The sequence below is a fragment of the Eubalaena glacialis genome, chromosome 10 (assembly GCF_028564815.1).
Source record: "Eubalaena glacialis isolate mEubGla1 chromosome 10, mEubGla1.1.hap2.+ XY, whole genome shotgun sequence".
Classification (NCBI taxonomy): Eukaryota; Metazoa; Chordata; class Mammalia; order Artiodactyla; family Balaenidae; genus Eubalaena; species Eubalaena glacialis.
This window is the reverse complement of record NC_083725.1, coordinates 93283379-93306893: the sequence shown is the minus strand read 5'-3', so window position 1 is coordinate 93306893 and position 23515 is coordinate 93283379. Positions and strand designations below refer to the sequence as shown.

General features: G+C 38.4%; 1 protein-coding gene across 1 annotated transcript; it reads left to right on the top strand.

The window, feature by feature from the left end:
- The first annotated feature begins 3212 nt into the window (after nt 1–3212).
- Nucleotides 3213–5198, top strand: KCNA4 (potassium voltage-gated channel subfamily A member 4). Its single transcript, XM_061203195.1, has one exon. The coding sequence runs from the start codon at nt 3213–3215 to the stop codon at nt 5196–5198; it is 1986 nt and encodes a 661-aa protein (XP_061059178.1).
- The last annotated feature ends 18317 nt before the right edge of the window (nt 5199–23515 follow it).

The window sequence follows — 23515 nt, the reverse complement described above, 5'->3', positions numbered from 1 at the left end:
GGGATTGGGGAATTGGTAGTCAGCAAAATCCTATTAGTTGGTGGTGTTTAAAAGGAAGGGACATTACCCTGCAAAGGTCTCCCCCATAAAGTCTCCTGAGAGTCGGCTTGAATAGATTCTCCTAACATGAATACCTTGAGTTGAGAAGGAAGAGAGATTTTAAACTAGTCTGATTTGCTGGTTGGATTTTTTCTCTTTTTTTCTTTTCTTTCTTTCTTTCTTTTTTTTTTCTTCACTCCCTCCCTTTTTATATCCTCTTCTTCTTCTAAGGTCAGGGATAGTGAGGTAACTGGTAGCAAATTAGAAGGAATGTGATTTGCTTTTTGTACAGTGGGGGAGGGAGTTAAACAAAAATGAACAAACCCAAATAGATGAATAAGTAAACAAGTAAATAAGAAATTATTTGGTGTGAAGAGGGCAAGTCTAGCTCTCCTGAAGAGTTGATTGTGAATTAGAAGACCCTCTAACTCGTGACCTTCTGTGAGTCAGTTGGGTGGAAGAGGGGGTGTGCGTAGTATACAAATTTACAGGCACTTTGGTTACACTGGGGCTTTATTTAAATAGTGTATTATAACTGCTTTGAGAGGTTGGGGAAGAAACTGAGCAAACTCTCAGGCAGTTTGGCTTGTGTGAAAGTCTTTAAAGGATGTTGGCCTGACCCTCCACAGTGAAGACAGAGATTTGGAGACCTTGTGAGAGTGAACATTTCAGAGTATGAGATGATGTTAGGAGTCAGGCAAAGGAAGGGGGATGTCATTCCAGAAACCCTCAGAGGTGTATTTTCTGGGTTTTGTGTCCCCAGTCAGGCTCACCTCTTGCCCTGGGAGAATGTGTATGATCACATTAGAATGTGTGATTGGGAAGACCTTTGTTTGCCACTTCCCTGCTTGTCACTTGATAAAACCCAGGTGTATTTAGGCTTCTAGGCTGACACGATTCAGCAAGGAGCAGCAGGTGGTCAAGCACTGGGTCCTGTTAATGGCTCCAAGTACTTCCGGTAATAGAGGCCGGTAGGTGCCCTGAATTCTGGCTGTCATTATCCTCCCCAATTCTCTCGGCCACTCTCTGCATTCTTGGAAGTCCTGTTGGACAGAGTGAATGGAAGAAGCAAGAGGAGACAGGAGAAGCAAGATTGGGGCAGGAGCATTTACAGGTCCTGGCAGAGGAGATGCGTTAGTTGGACCTACGGAGAGCAAACTAAGGAAGAAGAAAGGTCAGGAATACCAAGTGACAGTGGGGACAGAGGAGGGCTGCAAGGAAGATGTGATCAGGAAGTGGCAGATTGGAAATAAAGGGGGGGGTGGGGGAGGGAAGGAAAAGAGAGGGGAATTTGGGGGATGGGAACTATGGTTAAATTATAGGGAAGAAAGTATCATAGGCTGAAAACAAAGTGCACGCAAACTGGGATTTGAACCATAAGGAGATAGTTCCTTGAGCAAAGTGTAGGAGGAAGCATCGAGGTGAACATGGGGGAACTGCAAGGAGAGAAGATGATTATTAGAGAAATGGAAACTGGGATAAGCTCCTAGGCTGTGGGTGGTAGGGAGCGTTCTGGAGTCAGGGGAACAGAAAAACAACAACAGGGACATGCTTCAGCGAGTCAGGGAGTGCCAACATAATACAGGCCATTGGTGAGTCTCAAAATGTCCTGGATGTCCTCACGTTCTGCCCTTCCCCTGCTTAGACAGTGCTATGAGGACATATGCATTCGGGGGTGGGTAGATTGACCATAAAATGTTATTATGTTGTTAATAACCGCCAGCCTTTATTGATATTCCTCATGTACAAGGCACTGTGGTGTTCTGTCAACATCAGTTATCTCATTTATCCTCTCAAAAGTGGGATGGGGGAGGTTGTATTATTATCTACACTTTGTAGATGATGTGATTGAAGATTGTTTAAGTGGTGGAACCTGGATTAAAGAAAACTGTTTTTTCTGACTTCTCTAATCCTGAATCAAGACAGAGAGGGGTGGATGGCCACTAAATTCAGAAATATTTTGTGTGGAAATTTTAAAAAATGCCTTGAGATCAATGAATGATGGAAGCAGCTGTAAAGTGACAGCATTGTTATTGTGGAATGAAGAGAGTGACAGTGAGAATTAAGACCTGGCATTAGTGAAAAGGTGGATTGAAGGAAGAGCCATGTGGGTCAAGAGTGGAGAGAGAAAAAAATACTTGAGTTGCCACAAAAGTAGACAGTGCTGAAATATATCCAAAGAAGAAGGAAAGAAGGATGTTTAGTGAGAAGGAGATTTAACAAGCTGCCCCATACTGCTCCTTGGAAATTTATAGTCGCTTTGGTGCTTTATATAATGGCTTGCTTGCTTGAGGACAGGAGAAAAAAGTATATGTGAAGGAAACGCTCAGTTTACTCTTTATTATTTGATTCTTCTTTTTATTTTTCTCCTATGCTTGTTTCCCCTCCTTTTTCAGGTGAAGTGGCTTCTTCTGCATGATTTTAGCTGAAGGATGCTCTGCATTTCCTTGATTTCTATGGAGACCTCAGAGCTGGGCTTGCCCCCACTGACACCTCATCTTGCACCTTCTCTACCTCCCAAGGTCTTTGCCTCTAAAGCTAGCTCGGCATTACCCCTGGGTCCAGGAAGCCAGTGATGAATTTAAGGGGAAAGCCTGGAGAATCATCCTGATAGGCTTTGAGTGGCAATGTCTGGACATACTTCAAGTCACATGTTAACATGGGTCAAGCCATCACTAGAAGGCAAGTGCTAAGACTTAAAGGCTTATTTGCATTTTATTTAAATTTGATGGACTGAGCTTTGGACAATTTCCATGGCAGAAAAATATATTCCATTTTCTAGGCACGACTGCTGGCTGTTGGATACTTGCTGCCTTTAAATCTCGCAGCATCAACACCACATTCTAGACGTATTTCCCGCTTTGAACATCCCCCCCAAAATAAGTGTTTGGGAGACCCCAACATTTTCTGACTTAGGCTTGAAAGTGCCAGGCTGTTTCTCTGGAGGAGCCAAGCTCTGGAGAGCAACACTGAATCCCTGGGAAGAGAGAGCATGGGGTGTGCTGATTTAAAAACAGAAAATGCAAAGTTGGACTGAAAATATCCTTAGTCTTCCAAGCAATCTGCTTAAGGGTTCCAAACTTACCTTAATTTGGTGAGAAAAGAAGCTGCCCTATTTTTCTTTCTTCTTCTTCTTCTCCAACTGGAACCAGCCATTTCCCCAAACCACCACCATGGAGGTTGCAATGGTGAGTGCGGAGAGCTCAGGGTGCAACAGTCACATGCCTTACGGTTATGCCGCGCAGGCCCGGGCCCGGGAGCGCGAGAGGCTGGCTCACTCGAGGGCGGCTGCGGCGGCCGCTGTCGCCGCGGCCACAGCTGCTGTGGAAGGCGGCGGGGGGTCTGGAGGGGGCGCCCACCATCACCACCACCAGTTGCGTGGGGCCTGCACCTCCCAAGACCCTCAGAGCGGCCGGGGAAGTAGGAGGAGGAGGCGACAGCGGCCCGAGAAGAAGAAAGTCCACCACCGGCAGAGCAGCTTTCCTCACTGCTCCGACCTGATGCCCAGTGGCTCCGAGGAGAAGATCCTGCGGGATCTGAGTGAGGAGGAGGAGGAGGAGGAGGAAGAGGAGGAGGAGGAGGAGGAGGAGGAAGAGGAGGAGGAGGAGGGAAGGTTTTACTACAGTGAGGACGACCACGGCGATGAGTGCTCCTACACCGACCTGCTGCCCCAGGACGATGGGGGCGGCGGCGGCTACAGCTCGGTCCGCTACAGCGACTGCTGCGAACGCGTGGTGATCAACGTCTCAGGCCTGCGCTTTGAGACCCAGATGAAAACTCTGGCCCAGTTTCCCGAGACTTTGTTGGGGGACCCTGAGAAGAGGACTCAGTATTTCGACCCTTTGCGTAACGAGTATTTTTTTGACAGGAACAGGCCTAGCTTTGATGCCATCTTGTATTATTACCAGTCAGGGGGCCGCCTGAAGAGGCCCGTCAACGTCCCCTTTGATATCTTCACTGAGGAGGTGAAGTTCTACCAGCTGGGGGAGGAGGCCCTGCTCAAGTTTCGGGAGGACGAGGGCTTTGTGAGAGACGAGGAGGACCGGGCCTTGCCAGAGAGCGAGTTCAAAAAGCAGATCTGGCTGCTCTTTGAGTATCCAGAGAGCTCCAGTCCGGCGAGGGGCATAGCTATCGTCTCGGTCCTGGTCATCCTCATCTCCATTGTCATCTTCTGCCTGGAAACCTTGCCAGAGTTTAGGGACGACAGGGATCTTATCATGGCCCTGAGCACAGGCGGGCACAGTGGGTTGTTGAACGACACCTCGGCCCCCCACCCAGAGAACTCAGGGCACACGATATTCAACGACCCCTTCTTCATTGTGGAGACAGTCTGTATTGTGTGGTTTTCCTTTGAGTTTGTGGTTCGCTGCTTTGCTTGTCCCAGCCAAGCCCTCTTCTTCAAAAACATCATGAACATCATTGACATTGTCTCCATTTTGCCTTACTTCATCACGCTGGGCACGGATCTGGCCCAGCAGCAGGGGGGTGGCAACGGTCAGCAGCAGCAGGCCATGTCCTTTGCCATCCTCAGGATCATCCGTCTGGTCCGAGTATTCCGGATCTTCAAACTCTCCAGGCACTCCAAGGGCCTGCAGATCCTGGGCCACACGCTCCGAGCCAGCATGCGGGAACTGGGCCTTCTGATATTCTTCCTCTTCATTGGGGTCATCCTCTTTTCCAGTGCTGTGTATTTCGCGGAGGCGGATGAACCGACTACCCATTTCCAAAGCATCCCAGACGCATTTTGGTGGGCCGTGGTGACCATGACAACTGTGGGCTACGGGGACATGAAGCCCATCACTGTGGGGGGCAAGATCGTAGGGTCTCTGTGTGCCATTGCAGGTGTCTTAACCATTGCTTTGCCAGTGCCAGTGATTGTCTCTAACTTTAACTATTTCTACCACAGAGAGACTGAAAATGAGGAACAGACACAGCTGACACAGAATGCAGTCGGTTGCCCGTACCTCCCTTCTAATTTGCTGAAGAAATTTCGAAGCTCTACTTCTTCTTCCCTGGGGGACAAGTCAGAGTATCTAGAGATGGAAGAAGGGGTTAAGGAATCTCTGTGTGCAAAGGAGAAGTGTCAGGGAAAGGGGGGTGACAGTGAGACAGATAAAAACAACTGTTCTAATGCGAAGGCTGTGGAGACCGACGTGTGAATCTCGTTCTCCACCCGCCACTGCCCCTCCCCCCAATCCCAGCATCTCCAAATATATTTATGCATAGAGAGTGCAGTTATGAAAATGATATATGCAAATGAATCCAATGCATACAGTAGTACGCCATTTAATGGTTATACATGGCATAATTGTTACTAAACTTGTATTACATATCAAACAAATGATACATCTTGGAGAAGAGGGAGGCTTAAATAGGAGCAAATCTATCTTTATATTTTTTATTAGAATGCAAGAATTTTGCACATTTACTGGAGGAGATGTTAAAAGTAAAGATGGTTCTGTGGAGAGAATGTGTATGTGTGTGTTTGTGTGTGTGTGAGTGCTGCGTGCGTGTGTGTATGTGTAAGTAAATTGTCAACGTTGTTAGTAATTGTGCAGTGATGGGAAAAGTTGGCATTTTGAAGTATTTACTATGTAAGACCTAATGAATTTGAGCAGTCATTTATCAGTGCTTTAATAGCATTTCATGTCTTTGGATTCCATAGCTGCTGTTTTTTAAAAATTGTAAGAATTACTATGTAGAAAAAAAAGAAAGTGGATTATTTAATAGACTATAGGTTACAATTTTATCTTGGATTTAATTAAAGTTTATTTTTAACTGGAAATTAACTTTTAAAAAGGCTGCAGGGGCCTTTAGAAATTGATTATATTTTATTATTAATTTTGGGGAGATGTGACAGCAAATGCCTAACAATAATGGAAGAAATGAAATCAGAGAAAATGTAACAAGTTTTGTTCACAGATAACAGAACTGGAATTTCCTTTCTTTATTTTTTCTTTTCCTTTGCACTACTTTATATGCTGGAGATTGAGAGAGACTTCATACTGTGAATGTTTACTAATGTAACAGTTCAATGACAATCATTGGAAGAATGATTTCTTAGTCTTATTTTATTGTTCTCTCATTTTCTTTGTGTGAGAAGAATGGCCACAGAGATAACAGCACATGATTCCCTTCTCTTCTTAAATCTAAATAACTGATCTGCAAAGGGACTATGAAGTCAAATTTAGCAACTGAATCTTTTGAAATTGCTCTGTTACAATGATGCTTCTGAAACCATACTATTTTAAATATTCTTCTGCCTTTAAATCCAGAATAATTTAACCAAAGTTAATGCATGCACTGAAAGAATTCTTGAAGAATTAAGACGCCCAGCAGCTACAGTGATTATGGCTTAAGAGCTTTCTATTAAATGTGCAACATAAATTCTAGATTTATTAAGTTTATTTATTTGTGTAGCGACATAAGTGCAGAATGTGGGGATTCACCTCAGAATTTAGCATTCTATTTGCTATAATTGATATAAGAAAGAATTGTGTCAAAACATTTGGCTTCCACATCACCATCATTATCTTTTTTTTTTTTTAAATATATATTTGCCATATTTTTGCTATATACATTTTTAATATTTATTTATTTATTTATTTATGGCTGTGTTGGGTCTTCGTTTCTGTGCGAGGGCCCTCTCCAGCTGTGGCAAGCGGGGGCCACTCTTCATCGTGGTGCGCGGGCCTCTCACCATCGCGGCCTCTCCTGTTGTGGAGCACAGGCTCCAGACGCGCAGGCTCAGTAATTGTGGCTCACAGGCCCAGCTGCTCCGCGGCATGTGGGATCCTCCCAGACCAGGGCTCGAACCCATGTGCCCTGCACTGGCAGGCAGATTCCCAACCACTGCGCCACCAGGGAAGCCCTATCATTTTTATTAAAGGAATTAGTGACACATAAAACTGCATTTAACTCATGACAAGATGTTCTAGAATGTGAGGTAACAGCTAGTAATCCAACTTACACTGTTAAGTCATAATGAGATGTAGGTTCACAAACTCAGAGTACATAAGAGGCCTTATTCTCCAGTATTTCAACTTCTATTCTTTATAAAGTTGTTGTTCTGAAGTCTGGGGAAAAAATGCTATGTAGGGTATCTCAGCACGTAATGAACTCTGACAACTGCGAACTTAAAAAAAAAAAAAAAAAGCGCTAGAATAGCTTTTCTCAAGCCTTTTAATCCCAGGCCATCATTTGACAATAATATAAATCTTACCTCTCCTTGAATGATATTTAAAATTCAAAGTAAATTCAATGTTAGGTTTAAAACCAAAGCTACCCCCTTCTCTTCACCCCTTCACAACCACTTTAGAGAAACACCTCTCAAGAACACCCTTTGGAGAATGAAAAACTGCCAGGGGTAGGGGGGGTGTTGTTGACTGAGTGCAGACCAAAGATCTCTAGTGGACAATGGAGAGTGACAGAGCAAGGAAATGCCATCTTGTAACAAGACTTCAAAAGTGACATTTTAATATATTTTGGATTTAGAGCAAAAAATGTAACAAACATTAGACTAGGGGTAACACTATTTGGGTTGGTCACCGTTCATTTGGGAAAGTGACTCTGTTAATCTCTGTACCCCAGTTTCCTCATTAGTGAAAAAGAGGGCACATAAAGCATTTGTTACATCACAGGGTTGTTATGGGAGGCAAATGAGAACGTGTGAAACCTCTGAAATGCCGAGTTCCGTATAAATGCCTGATGCTATGTCTAAATTGTTTAATCTTCCTCTGGGAGAAAAAGAGACTTAGAACCCATGAGTTACATCTGCTTTATTAGGATATTGTGAAAATAATGGGTAATTTCTTTAATTTTGAGCTCCTTACAGAAGTTGATTTGCAGATACAAGATAGCCTGCCACTGAATAATTACTTCAGTTTCTTCTTTTTGGGGAAGAATCCCAGGCATGTCATGGTATAAAAAATTGGCTCTGTGGACAAGGCACTGTGTAGCTTTTGCTGTACCCAACTAGGTCAGGTTATATCTTAATATAGTTTAAATGCTCTCTGGTATTAGATGTTTATTGACTATTCTATAATAGCAATAGCAATGATTTGGCTATGTTAGGAAGGGAAAATGTATTTCATTGTTTCCACAACATCTCCTTTTAAAATCTGAAAAGTTACATGAAATTTTATTGATATGTATTAGAATTTGGTATTTCTGAGAATCCAGGAAATATAGTCATTTGGGGACTCTGGGGTTTTCCTTTATCTTACATGGTTTTCTTAAGGGTAAAAGGGTCAAGAAGTAACAGCAAGGGCTTCCAAACCAAATATTATTAGATTATTACTAAATGTTTGTTTGTTTGTTTGTTTTTTCCTGCAAGGTGCATTTATTTTAGCATGTCTGGATCGTGATTTCACACTGAGAAGGAAGCATTTAAGCCCTCAAGACTTGTATAGGAACACTTCTATATAGAACACTTCTCTTATAGATAATGTGTGACGGTAGATTCCTCAGTACAGCTGTGGATTTGTAGTATTTTTCCAAGTCACAGCTAGGCAAAGTGCTTTAGTATCATTTGTGAATGTTTTATACTAAGAAATATGCTTCCAGGGGCTATCTGTAACTTATTTAGGAAACTGTGTCTTTTTCAAGGCCACCATACACATTTGGCTGTAAGATAAAAGAGAAATTACCCCATTTAGAGATTTGAATTCTTGGGATCTGGGATCATTTAGTTGCTTTTCAGATGATAATAAATGTTACCAACAGTACAGTATTTGAGGGTCATCCTAATCAGAGTCTTTTCACGAGTGGATGCATTGTTCTCTTTTGCATAGGCTTGAAAAGGAAACAGCTATGCCTAACAGTTGTGGAGGAGAGAGGAGGGATAAACATTCCTTTGAATTTCTGTGAAAAGAGAGCTTGTGGATACCAGAGGTGTGACAATTGGTCTAGGGGTCCAGAGCCGACTTGTTGACTGTGGGCACATCATCTCATCTCCGTGATCTCACGTTTTTGTTTTTAAATGTACAATCAGGTGATTGGGCTACATTATCACTTGATTCCTTCCAGTACCAAAATTCTGTGGAGTTGAAGAAAACACTAGATTAGCTTGATATTTTCTAAGTACACCTCAAGTCATACCAGACTTGATTTTATAGTTAGGTAGTAAGAACAAAATGGTTTTAAAATCTCCCTGTTAGGTTAAATGCAGAACCAGGAGTTTGAGATTGAGCTTTTAGAATGTAAACTAAACTGAATGAATGGGGTTTATTTTGAAGCTATTTATTCTAGCAACTTCTAAAGGGAAGGGATTCGCTTAATAAAAAATAACTCCTCAGTCTCCAGTTGAATCCACATGGTGAAAGTTGGTAAGTAAACATTTTGATTTCTTGCTTTGTTAAAGTACAGTCTTGTCAGTAAGCAGTGTTCCGACCTGTGCTGGGGAACTCATTTTCTGCTTAGACACATGTAGTATTTCACAAGTGCTACTGCTTTCCTTGTCCAGTTTGTTTTAAACAGGATAGCTGAAGCTCTGTGAAAATCTTTTCATTAAGCATATGTTGAAATAGCATCCAATATATGAATAAGAAATATCTAAGGAAAATACTCTGAGTTAAAGTATGTATATATATATTTTCCCATATTTTAGAAAGTCAACTTTAACCAGTGGAAAATTATTTTTAATTGCTTTGGAATCATAAATAGTAGTACCCCCATGTCCCAAGAGAATCAGGAAGGGTGTTCTCTGTTGTTGATTTTCAGGATTGTGATGCATCTTCAGCATTAACATTGCAGCTATTCCTAGGTAAAGTGGGAAATAAATACACCTTGGTTCAGTTTACATTTTTAAGTTAACATGTGAGGTGTTCATGGGCACGATGCAGAGTGTAACATCCCTCTTTATATATATATATATATATATATATATATATATTTATTTTTTATTGATGCAGTTTAGAATGATTACGGGTTGTCATTCAGTGACAAAGGGGCCTGTTCCAGGAAATCTTCCTGACCCAAAAGTCATTCTGAATTCTGCAAGGGACATTTGGTGTGAACAAAAGGTACCTCTTGGTTTTGCTGCTTGCAAAGAAACTTGACTCAAAACACAGAGTCTTCCAGACCAATCTATCCACCACTACAGGTTAGAAGACAATCCTACTTTCTAGTATGGCGATCAGTATTCCTGTTTGAAAGAAGGTTGATGGAGTGGTCTGTGTTCAAGATTGAAGAGAGCAGACCTATTTTTGCAGTAAATGGGAATATGTACTTCTGAAATGTGAATTGAGATTAGGACTGTGATATGAGTTTTATTTCTGACTTGGTTTTCTGTTTCCATAGCAGTCCCAATTTCTCATAGTATCCTCCTCTTAAGAAGTATGCTAATACATATCAGACCCTATGATATGGCCCAATTTGAGGTTAAGAAAATATGGTGGCTTTATTTATGGGTAAATAAATTAATCCCAGGGTATGAGTTGGGTGATTTGAAAAACAGCACATATTTAATGAGATGCAGCTCTGAGTGAGACCCTAGCATATCCCCATTCAGGCCTGTAAGTAATACTAGGTGGGATTGATGTATAAGGCAAGTAATGTGCTAAATAAGGAGTCTTACTGTCATGTAGGAAAGGATAGTTCCACATTCACTGGTCATGGTGTTGCTGACCTGCAGTTAAGTTCTTGATCCATTTTCTGTCACTGGTATCTTGGAAGGAGAATTTGTATCCTGAAGACTAGGAGCTAAATGATTTTGATAGTTGATCCACAAACATTCAACTTTTGCTTCCTTATCTGCAAATTATCTGTTGTACAGATTTTTTTCATAACTAGTTTCTCATCTGAGGCTGGCTTTACTAAGGCTCAGAACCATTGTCTCCCATTAAACAGCCAGTCCAGAAAATGCAAAATCATAAAAAGAAAATAATACAGTACAAAGAATCAACAAATATACTGAAACCAGAAAGCCAAGAAAAACCTAACTGGGAGGCCAAGTCTGTTGTTCAAATCAATGTGTCACATACATCAAAATGAAATATAAAGTATTTAGGGGTAGCCTTTGTCATGGCTTCTCACCACTAGCAGAGATAAGTCACTGAAAGAATATACAATGTGAACATTTTCTGTGAAGATGATAGAAATGTCAACTTACTTTAGCAGTGGTCTTAGTAGTAATTTTTGGGAATAATTAATAAACATGGAAAATATGCTGTTTTTTCCAGTTATTGGCATTATGTGGAAATGTACTTGGATTGTTTTTTCATGATTCTCTAGACCAGGGACATATTTTTAAAGCCAGAGAGCATGAAGGCATTTTTATCCACAGTAAGCTACTGGCTGTTGAGGGGTCAGTCACCTCTTAAATCAGTCAAAGCACTTAAATAAATAGTCCCTATGGATATCAACTAAAGTTGTACCAGTGCTGAGCCAAAGAATTATATTTGTTTTAACATAATTAGATTAATATATATCCATATGTTTACATATATATTTCATTTTCTGCCTTTATTCTGGCAAAAGATATATAAGCAAATGAATGGTCTGAGGCACTGAAAGAGACTTCTTGAAGTGAAGTGAAAGTGTGTAAATATCATGTGGTTTGGGGAAATGGTGACACTTAAGGATTGAAAAGCCTTTCTTTATACTCTAGGTTGGATTTTTATGCCATATAACCACAGCGGTATTAGGGTTAAGCTCTGAGACATTCCGTTGGATAAGGAGATGTGGAATTCATTCCCAGGAAAGGTTTTTATGTTTTATGGAACATTGCAAAATGTTTATTTTATTTTATTTTTCATGGACATTATATAAAGGATGCATATAACATGGAAACTGGACTATTTGGCTGCATAGATCTACTCTGTGCTCTCTAGAAATAGATTGATTTGAAGCCATTATCTTTCTGCATTTTTGTTGTAGCTGTTGTTTGATGTGACTTCCTTAATTCTCTTAGGTTCAGTTACAGTATTAAAAGTCTCAGGTTATTGTTTTTTTTGTTTTTTGGTGAATGTTCTAATATCTTTCAGCCTCTGAGGGCACTCACATACAAAACTGTAAAATAATTGGAAAATCCCATATCTCTTGGGGACCAGGCCTATATTATCTGAACTCTCTCAGTGATGGGGGCCACATTTGTTTACATGGACGGTGCATGGTATTCTATTTATAAACTTAATTCACTCATACCTGAATAGATGAATGATTCCCCTGGAGAACACTAATGGTGTTGATGGCACCCGAGCGAGTCTTTTTTTCTCCTTCAATTGGTAAGGATCATGATCCAAATGAGGCTTTCATTTGCTATCAGGCAGGGTAGGAAATAATTAATGAAGCTCCCCCTGGACTGAAATCTATCAAGAGGAGATAGAATCTCTAGGGATTGTAGTAGGATTTATATTTATTTGTTCATTTGCTGTTCCTCATTGGTGTCTTATTGGCTTTACTACTGGGAGATGGATATTAGTTTTAGGATGGTTTACCTAAGATTAACATGACTTTTGGTAAAAAAATAGAGACTCTAAGTTCCACACTATCTTATTAGCTTCAGGAGTATCTCTAATTAAATACTTTAAGAAATTAATGTGAGGTTTGGAGATTGCAGTCTATATTTAGAGCCATGTATTTGGAGGGAGATTTATCCCATAAATAATGATTCATTTATTCAGATTTCTTGAGAGGATAATGTTGTTTTTCTTCCCTTTTCCTTGACTTTTCCACATTATATTTAAATTTGTTATTATGTTTAAATTGGTGGATATAAATGTTTACCTTCTAGCAGACCAAGTGAAAGGGTTGGTTGTGATTGATTAGAGAATGACAGGATTGTTTGATGATCTTTTTTGCAACTTGGCTATTAATCGGTCTAGAAGCTGATTTCAGTATATGTGAAAAATGACATAGGGAAATGCATATATACCATATTACCATCTAGATGACACAGGAGTATTAGGAACAGATTTTCCTTCTGGGTTTTTAGAAGTATTCTCAGAGTTCTTGACCTGTTTCCTCCAGATCTGATCCAGCCAATGAGAAGCTAGTAAACTGCTTTTTTTCTTGCAGTAACAGCAGGATATAAGGAGGATCAGAGCTAAGTGGGGGATAAGGGGGTGGGAGGGAGGGTGGGAGGCAAGGGGCAAAGAGTTATGCCTAAATGAAGTCATTAATAGGATGGCAAAAATAGCTAGATCAGTTTAAAAACTGCTTCATTTGATAGTGTTAACTACTAGTATGTATTAATCCAGGAAATCCAGGACAGTGAATTGATCACTTAGTATTGGTACCAGACTTAGTAGGCATGTGTATGTATATGTCCCAATACCCTAATTCCCTTCGTTCTTAGTCTTTGAGAGCACTCACATTCAAAACCATAAAACTGTTGCTGAGAATTAAAGCTATATGTCTTATTAAAGATAAAACTCACCTTTCCTTTCAGAGCAAGGGATTCTTTCACATCCTCAGAAGATTACAACTTGAAGATTACAATTTGGGCACTTATATTTCACAGGGGATAATTCCCTCCTCCTGCCTCACCCTCTCATTCTAATACAGAATGTTAATGTGGTAGTGTATTAAAACCAAGACAGAATTAAGCGACCAGTTGAAGCCCTGAGAGTGAATGTCACTAACACAGAGCTGAATGATGTGTTTATGTTGGTTATTGCCGGTGTGCAATTCTTAGAGGAATGGAAAAATCATAAAATCTGTGCGGTCACAAAATTAGAACTCCTTGCTGCTGTCATATGCTCCTTGCTGATTTAGCTGCTGCTCAGCCACAGAGAAGAGGTGTCATTTCACTACTAGAATCCACATACTTCACAGGCTGCAAGGCAGTGTGAGAAACAGTGGAGAAAGGGTTAGATTAGACAGATGAAGATGAAGCAAAGTACAGTATTGTAAGGTGTGAATCGTCTTGTGACACCAAACTATATTTATTCACTCAAGAGACTGAGTTGACTCTTTGGATGGGAGAGGCTGTTTAGGAATTACTGTTTCTTTTCGGTTTGTCCGTGGTATCACTGTTGGAGATCAGTCTAGCATGGGATAAATCCTGCTGTCATTGCTAAAATAAGCTGAAAATTACATGCTGGAAACATTTTTTTTTTTTCGTTTCAGTTATGAAAAGCTGTAGTTGTGTTATAAGCTTTGAAAGAGAGATTATGAAGTCATTCAACTTTCAAAAATGTTACTGTACCCTTAAAAGGATTTGGAAAGGAAATAGAAGTTTCTAATATAAGTTCCAACCAAATATAAACTTGTTCAAAATAAAGGGTTCAAAGGTTTCCTTTGTGGTTTCCCCTTTCAGTCTTTCCCCTCAGTTATTAAGCCTATTGCCCTTTTTATTTATTTATTTTTTTCTATTGCCCTTTTTAAACCGCAGAGATGGCCACGTAAAATGCTTGCATGCCCAACTCACCTTTGCTTCAACAAAAGCCCCGATCAGGAAGGCTTCTGCCATCCCAGGTTCACCGATTTCTCAGGGAGAGCTTTTTTTGTGTGATCCAGGTAAATGTCTTGCCATTTTATAAATCAGGTCATGCCAGTGCATACCCAGAAAGCTTCTACGATCACCTGCAATGCGGGTCTGTTATGTTCGGTCATTATGCTAGGTTATTTTCTGCCTATTAGTGAACAGCTGGGATTTTAGAAACAGCTGGATGATTAGTTGTGTATTTTCCATTTTTTCACCCAGATGCTTTATTACCGTGTAGAAACAGCCCCAGTGTGGAATGAGCTGCAAGTATAATAGCAAAAATCTTCCTCTGATGCAACTGTTGTGATTAGGAATGTAATGAAGAAAATCAAGGGCAAATTGTTCACTTTACAAACACGTTGTTAGAGATGATGCGCTCATTTCCATTCCCGGACAAAGCAGTTGATTTACCAACTTTTTGAATGCCTCTCGTGATATTCCTTAGGCTACCGAAGCTCTGCTTTGACTGTTACATTTATTTGCTTAAGGGGAAATGTCTATACATGAGGAGACGTCACCTGAGCTTTCCATTTGCTGCTGGCAACGGAAGCTGACAGAGCAGGCAGGCTCCCGTCCTTTCACTCATCAGCCTATTTTTAGGTTGGTCCCTTTGTGACTAACTTCAACCCTGACTAGAGGGGTTGAAATTTGAAGACAACACAGTGTTTTATGATGAACATTTGCACGTTTATAAAACTGTTTGGTGTTGTGAAAGGGACAAATGTAATTCACCCACTGAATTTGTTGGTTCCTCACCCTGGACTAAAATTAGAATAAAAAGAATGCCCTGACTTCTTTCCTTCACCAATTATTTTTTCAGCAGAGGTTTGTTAAGTTCATGCCAGGTGACTGGGCTGTACCTGTGTTCCCAATCTCTAAAGGTACTAACACTTCAGAGAATCACAATCCACGTAGAAGGATTTTTGAGTTACGGAAAGATTTATTCTTCTAAATAACAGGATTCTTGTTTATTATTACTATTACCCCCTCTCCCCCCTAGAATCTATATGTTTGACTGCGTCTGGTTTCTCCTTAGAGAGTGAATTGCCAGGCTATCATGCTTTAATAATACTTTTTATAAATTCTATCTAGTGTTTGTAAAGTGCTTCCATTTCTGTAATATCTTCTGTATAAACTGCGTAGTAAATGGGACCAAATTCAACTTGCCAAATTTTTAGGATTCTTGCTCATGTAATAACAATAGTCAGTGCTTTCAAACAGTAGAGGTAATAATCATCTCTACAAAGAGTATTTACTTATTTTAATTCCCAGCATTTATATTCTATTTGATAGCATGTGTTTAAGTTATAACTCAGAGAGGAGGAGAGAAGCAAAGATTTGATTGAAATAATAAACATCTGTGAAACAGTAAACAATAGTCATATTTTTTATTCCAAAGTAGATTTTTTCCAGGACCATGGTTCTTCTGTTCCATTAGAACATTTTTTTAAAACACATCTGTATCTGTCTTTCTCCTTGGAATGGTATGAGTGCTATTGATGGTGCATTTTCAAATTTTGACTTGAGTAAAGACCTGAGTTTCTTCTTTGGATAAACGTAAAAAAGCTCGTGCTTCTTGTGGACTAGCTACCTAGGCAAGCCAAATGAAACTGTGTCAATTACAGGCTAAGTGAGGGCAGTTGAGGCCTACTTTCGGGATTTTTCTGAGGTGCCTTCTGTCTGCATTGCTCAGATCTCGTAAGTGTTTGCTCAGATGTCTATTTGCTTTTAGGATGCTATCTGATTTCTTTCTCTCTCTTTTATTTTATTTTTTTTTTTGATTTCTTTCTCTTGGAGTTAAGGCTTTCACATTTGAAATTTGGTTGTAATAACGTGTTTAGCTTTCTCTATCTAGCTTTAATTTCTTCAGAACAACTCAAACTTCTATGAAATATGTCTTAAGGACTATCTTGTTTGTTTTCTGAGTGTTTCAGAACATACATTAGAGACACGGGCTTTCAGTGTTCATTCAAGCCAAACAACCATTATCTTTAATTGAAGCTCCTTCTAACTTGAAGCCAAAACAATTGGTGGAGTCAGTGAAGGAAAAAAAAAAAAGCCACGTTGATTGTCTGGCATTGTGAAGTCATTGATTCAGTTCTGCTTCATTAAAGCCATTAGTATGAAACGCATCCTAGATTCTTTTTAAATTTGGGGAGTTTTCAAGTACTATCTGTTCTGTCAGGGAAATACTTTTAATCGTAAAACCATTATTTTGTGGAATTTTTATTTTTTACTTTAGCGAATTGTAACTATTCCTGTGCCTTAGAAATAGGACATTCTGCATACTAAATGCAAACAAAACCATTGTTTATGTGATTTCTTAAAACTAAGATGATTTTCCCTTCACAATTTTTCCTGAAAGCATTTTCAAACTTTAAAAAGGTATATTTAGCCTAAATTAACAAATACATAGTTAATATTTGAAGATTTTTTTTTAGCGAAATAGCTGAATTGCTCATTATTTAGTGTGAAGGAGTAAATGACTCTTACAATTTTTTTTTTTACACATCAGATATTGGAGATGGAAAGACATATATTTATTTACAATTTCTGAAAGAGGCTGAAGGTAACAGATAGCAGAATGTTTCGTGTGGTTCATTCAGAAGTCCTTTAACAGAAGCCAACTGTATTTACAATATATCAGAATTTTTCTATACCTAACCAGAGTGTAATTTAGAAATGTGATATTATATTAAGTAGATTACATTTCTGAAATTTTAAAATAAATTCATATTATATAACATTATCTCTATTTAAGGCCTTTAAAAAAAAAACATACTAAATAGTCTAACAGGTGCGTGTGAGTGTTCTCAGAATAGAGTTTGACAATTTAAAACCCTATTTCCCTGAATGAGCAATATGTTTTCAGAAGAAAAGTCTCTTTATGTACACATTTGAATATAAATATATTACTCTGTCTTTAACTTTTATTTTAGATCTTGATCTTAAATTTGGTTTCCGTTTTTCTAGTATCAACTGATGGTTTCTGTGGCATTAAGTAATCATTAATTATTTGTTCCTATTAGAATAAAACTTTACCTTAAAAATAAGGACTAATAATTTGTACAGATTGACCCCTAGAGAATTAGTACATAAAACAGACATTTCTCTTTTCACTGGTCATGTAGAGCCATTTCTCAGTAATTATGTTTTTCTGCTTTTTAAAAATGTGAAACTCACATTATTTTACTAAGTATTTATTGCAATCTGCTCATGCTATTTATCAAAAGCTGGCTGTTTGCCATGGAGAAATAAACCTCTTGGCCACCATAGAATAGTATTAAAAGCATCTTGTAATAAACCTCTCACCAGAAAGATGGTTCCATGGCAGGTATTCAAGGACGGTATTGTACGCAGCTCTAGGGTATTTAATGGAAAGTACAGACAACTTAAGTGATTCAATTTCACTAAAAAAAAAAAAAAAGCCCATATTCTTAACAAGTTGAATGTTGCCATAGCTCCAGTCTTTTAAATCACATTGTTGCACAAAATTATTTGTCAGTGGATGGTCAAATGAAAAATTGTGAATGAGGTATAGAGAGTTTTGCTATTAAATAAAATAACATTTTTAATTTTGAAACCATTCCTACCTCTGCAAACAAATTCTAATTATAGGAGATGTTTCATTTTCTGACTGGCAGATAACAAGAGCAAGAAGTTCAAAGTCAGATTAATCATGAATAAGCAGAATTTGCTTTTGTGGTATGTTTCTGCTTGTGGCTATAACACAAACCTATTATCTTATAATTTCTATCATTAGCATGCTAATATCGTCACATTTTAATAACTTGTTAATTTCCACGGAAGCCTAGGTGGTAAATTTAGGTTGTGTGCTTTGCAGCCAGCTACCGGTTAGCAGATGGACAGACATGGTCATAGAATTTGCCACTGTCCACATCACTACTAGTACTATGAACATATTTGTGATGAAAGCTTATTTTTCATTTCTTTCTTAGGTTCTCAGAGAAGAGTATTTAATTTTATTTTATTTAAGGAAATCTTTATTTTTTAGGAGAATCTATCAAATCCATCCTTGAAATCGAGATCATGTGGCAGTAGAGTGTGTGGGAGAAGTAGTTGTGTGTTATTCGTAGTTTTGGCCACTTAGGTTGTTTGTCCATGTCCAGATCAAAACATACATGTGTTTTTCCTTGATTGGTTGAACTGGTTAATGTGTGCTTCTTATCTGTGTGAAGTGTTTTAAAGGAGACTCATTAACAACTGAGAAAAGTCATCATTTGTATTCATGCTAGTGGAAAGATAAGCTTCATACTTCAGACTGGCTTGTGCTACTTAATGACGTTGGAAACTCAAGAGGGTGTGATGTGCTAGATGCATTCCAGCAAATTGTAAGAGGTTCTGGAATCATTTGAATTGTGCCTTTATGTTGATGAGGTTGACCAAAGTATTTACTCATTGCTTTTGTAGATGCTGTGCAGATGCTTTTATATATCTTTTAAAAGTACTATTGAAGTGTGTTTATCTCATGCTTGTATTTCAGAGTATAATGAAATATAATGATCACATGTAACCATGATGACATGTGATCAATAACAAAAAGAATAACAGACATAGTTAAGGCTTGAGGAGTTATTTTAAATATTTTTTTAAACTAAAATAATATTACCCTATTATATTCTCAATATGTAGACTAGAGAACAGGCAGAGTGAGGCGGGGGAAGGTGTTTTGTTATTCTAACTCCTTTTTTCCTATGCATTGTTATCCTACCTCATTATAATTATAATATACTTATAATCTGAGTTGTGTTTTTCCCTGATTATAATATCACTGCCTTTTCCTTAGTGTCACTACATAGTTTTTTATTATTCTTTTATTTTTTGCCATGATTTTGTGTCTGTACCACAATCTATCAAATCAATGTGCGTAGTTTTCTTGTTCATTTCAGTATGATAGATATTTTCTAGATTGCTTTATTTTTTCATTATAAATAAAACTGATATCTTCATGAATATAATATTTAAAAAAATTTTTTTTACTATTTTTTAAAGCTAGCTTCCCAATAGAAGTTGTTTGTTTTTAAATAAAGGGACTTTAATTTTAAATGCTATTACAGTCTTTTCCAATATAATATAATGTATTAATAATGAATCTAGTGGGTCAAGAAATAAATTTTGAAAATAATTTATTTGCTGCTCTCTGCAGTTTAGCAAACATTAATCATTTAAATATTATCAATAATGTAATGGCTATACACTGACCTTAACTTTGCCTATTCATATAGCAAATTGTTTTAGATGTAAGTGTTGCTTGAGCAGCTCATGACAAAGTGGTTCACGTTAGTTCTCTGGTCTCCTACTGTAAGCAGACTCCTGTACCTTTTCATTTGGTTCATGGTAATCAGGATAATTATACATTTGTCCCTTAGTATCCATGGGGGATTGGTTCCAGAACTCTCGTCAGATACCGAAATCCGAGGATTCTCAAGTCCCTTGTATAAAATGGTGTAGTATTTGCATGTAATCTACACACACCCTCTCATATACTTTAAATCATTTCTAGATTACTTATAATACCTAATACAATGTGAATGCTATGTACATAGTTGTACATACAATACATGTGCTATGTAAATAGTTGCCAGTGTGTGGCAAATTCAAGTTTTGCTGTTTGGAACTTTCTAGAATTTTGTTTTTTCCCCCAAATATTTTTGATCCATGGTTGGTTGAATCCAAGGATGTGGAACCCATGAGTATGAAGGCCCAACTGTATCTCTCTCTCTCTTTGTCTTACCTGAAGGGCCTGCCTTCAGCTCTCTAATCTCTCTTAACTCTACCATCACTCCAGCCTTTCATCTGTCCTTAAGACAACTACTCTTCTGAACTCCTAATCTCTGTATGGCTTGTGAATGTTTTCATGGTAATTTCATCATGGGATATTGAATTATAGGAGACAGGTTTTATCTCCAGTTCCATTTCTCCTCTTTCTCTATTCTCTTCTTCCTTCTTTTCCTTCAACTCCTTTTCTTCTCTCTCTCTCTTTTTTTTTTTTTTTTTTGACTGAATATCTCACTTTTCACTGACTTGATGTTTCAATATTGAGGGACAGATTACAAATGGGAAATGCTCTGCCTACTTCTTCTCACCTTGGAATTGGATGGTCCCTTAGAAGAGTTTAAAACTGTTCATATTCAAGCTAAGCAGCCTGTCTCCTAGTAAGAGAACCAAGCTGTGTAGACTGCTGAATTTTATAAAGATTAAATGTTATATTCTAATGGTACTTGTCTCTGGAAATAATACAGGTTATTCCTGGGAATATTAATTCCTGCTCTTGAAGAATAATCTGTTTGCCTAACTTCTTGGATTCAATATTTTAATGAAAAAAGGCGGGGGGGTGGGGAAGAGGAATGGATAATTTTTTTTTTTTTCTTTTCCTTGGCAGCTAAAAGCACATTTTTATCTCCTTTTTCCAGGGCTCCTGAAAGGATTTCTGGAATTTTTGAAAAACTTTGCTGATTTTAAACTCTGAGCCCATAACTCTTTACTGTTTCTTATTATCTGCTTATCTTGGAAATGCTGGTTTTTGGAGAATTGATCCAATTAAATTAGAGCTGTTTCCAATTATTCCTGGAACCCCTTCTTGTTTCAGGAAGAAATAGTAGAAATAAACAAGTTGTTTTTTTTTTTAAAGATTTGAAACAATTTGTAATATCTTGTGGACAGTTTGCCTACTGCATTTCTTCTAATTGTACCTTTCTTTTCAGAGAGAGAGGTCTTGGTATCTTAAACCATAACTACGGGGTTTTAAGGGTCAGTCATTCCAATAAAAAGGTCATAAAGCCAGGAGCCAAATCTCAGTTTCTAGAACAAACAAGGAAACAAAGAGATTAGAACATTTTAACTCACTAAGTGAAACAGTGAAATTATGAATAATGCTTCTATTTTTGGAAATTTAGTTGTGTTTGGGGATGACTTCTGTGCACTGGCCTGGCTGTACCAGTTGTTTAAATGTTGAAATTTGTCTGTACTGATTGGTATCCAGTGGACTCTGTGGAGCTTACCAAGTGCCCCAAGATCTTGGCCCCTCCCCTTAAATCTCTTCAAGATCCATGAATGAATGGGCAAACTCCTGGCATATCAGGGGACCTCTAAAACTCAACCCTGTTGCTAAGGCTGTGATCTATCTTAATTGTTCATGCTTTATCAGTTGTATATATATTTTAAATATCATTCCTGGTCACGAGACCAGACCTTAGGTGATCCTGCAGTTCTAGCATTTTGAGTTCTAGCATTTCTGGATTCTGTTTCTAGTTCTGACACCAACTTTGGCTTCGGGTATTTTAGATCTATTTACTTTTTCTATGCCTTAGTCTACCCATTTGCATCAGGATCTGAGGAAACCAGACTCATAGAAAGGATGGATAAATACCAGCAGGAGTTTGTCCAGTGCTTAAAGGTTTTAATCATAAATTGGTTTACATGTTAATATGTAGATCAGTTAACATTTTCCGTGTATCAGGCCAAAACTTAGTGGCTTAAAAGAACAGAGTTATTAGGCATGATTTTGTAGGTTGGCAATTTGGGTTGGGTTCAGCTGGTTGGTTTTTATTTTGGTATCACCAGAGATCCCACATGTGACTACAGTCAGCTGAGTGGACTACTCCTGGCTGATTGATCCCAGATGGCCTCAAACACAAACTTCAGATTAATGGGGGTGATCAATCCATGTGCCTCCAGCATTTAGCGGAATAGTCTGTGCTTCTTCACATGGCAGCTGGGTTCCAAAAGTGGCAAAAGAGGGCAAACATGAGGTAAGAACTTCTCAAGCCTCTGCTTGCATCTTCTTTGCTAACATCCCGTTAGCCAAACAAGTTACATGGCCAAGCCCAGATTCAAGGGGTAGGGAAACAGAGTTCTCTTTGTCATTAGAGAAGTTATGAAATATTTGTGGTCATTTTTTCAGTTGATGACAACAGCACGTAACCAAGTTTCTTTTGATAAAGAATCTATCCCAGAACATGGGAATTCCCTTGCAGTCCAGTGGTTAGGACTCAGCACTTTCACTGCTGGGTCTCAGGTTCGATCCCTGGTTGGGGAACTAAGATCCCGCAAGCCATGTGGCACAGCCAAAAACAAAAAAAACAAACAAAAAAAATCTATCCCAGAACAAATATTTTAGAGACAGCTGTCCTTGTCTATAGAGAGAATGCATGGAAAAAAGAATATTTTAATTTAGTTTACTTTTCAAACTCTCTTCTGCCTAGTGCACCTTGGGACATTATGGACTCTGGGTTATATGTGCTTGTGAAGGAAGTCGTTTATAACAAGTGCTTTAAAGTTATTTTTTATCTCTATTAGGTTTTTTAAAAAAATTCCTTCCTGAGAGAATTATAAGCTTCAAGAGATAAAGGATTGATTACTTCTTTTGGTATTCTTTCCCAGTCTAGTAGCCTGCACATAGTGTTATTGGCTAAACTGTAGCCTCCACTGACTAGACATAGACAAGACTTTCACGTTAAGCATGTTTACATCATTTTGTTATGTTTGCTTGTGACTCAGTGCTTTTTAGCAGTTGTTTAAAATAATTATTTGAAAAAATAAATCTTTGCATTAACGTGTGCTGCTTATTTGTGCCTTGAATTTTGAGCCAAGAACATTGGTTTCTACTGTGAATTTAAAGCTTATTTCTTGTGAAATCTGATAAGGCATGTCCAACTTTGGATCTGTCGTTTTACATGCAGCACACGTGAATTTCATCAAACGCTGGATCAGTTCTGTCAGCCGCCAGTGAAACATCTGATAGTGTAATGTGCTCAATTTGATATCTATTGAGTAAAGTATCAATCTTGTAACAAATTTTCAAGTGATTTCAGAGCATTCTTATTGGCTAATTACTGATATCAATAATAATTATGTTAAACTTGGTACTTCTCTTGCCATGTTATAGTAGATGTCTGGCAGTCATAGAACAAGGAAGCTAATATTTTTTCTAATGTACCTGTGAGGAAATGACTTAAGAATTACTATATTGTTTCCTCTCCCTATGGTATTAAGATGTCTTTCCAAATGCGTATGATAGTCTAATCT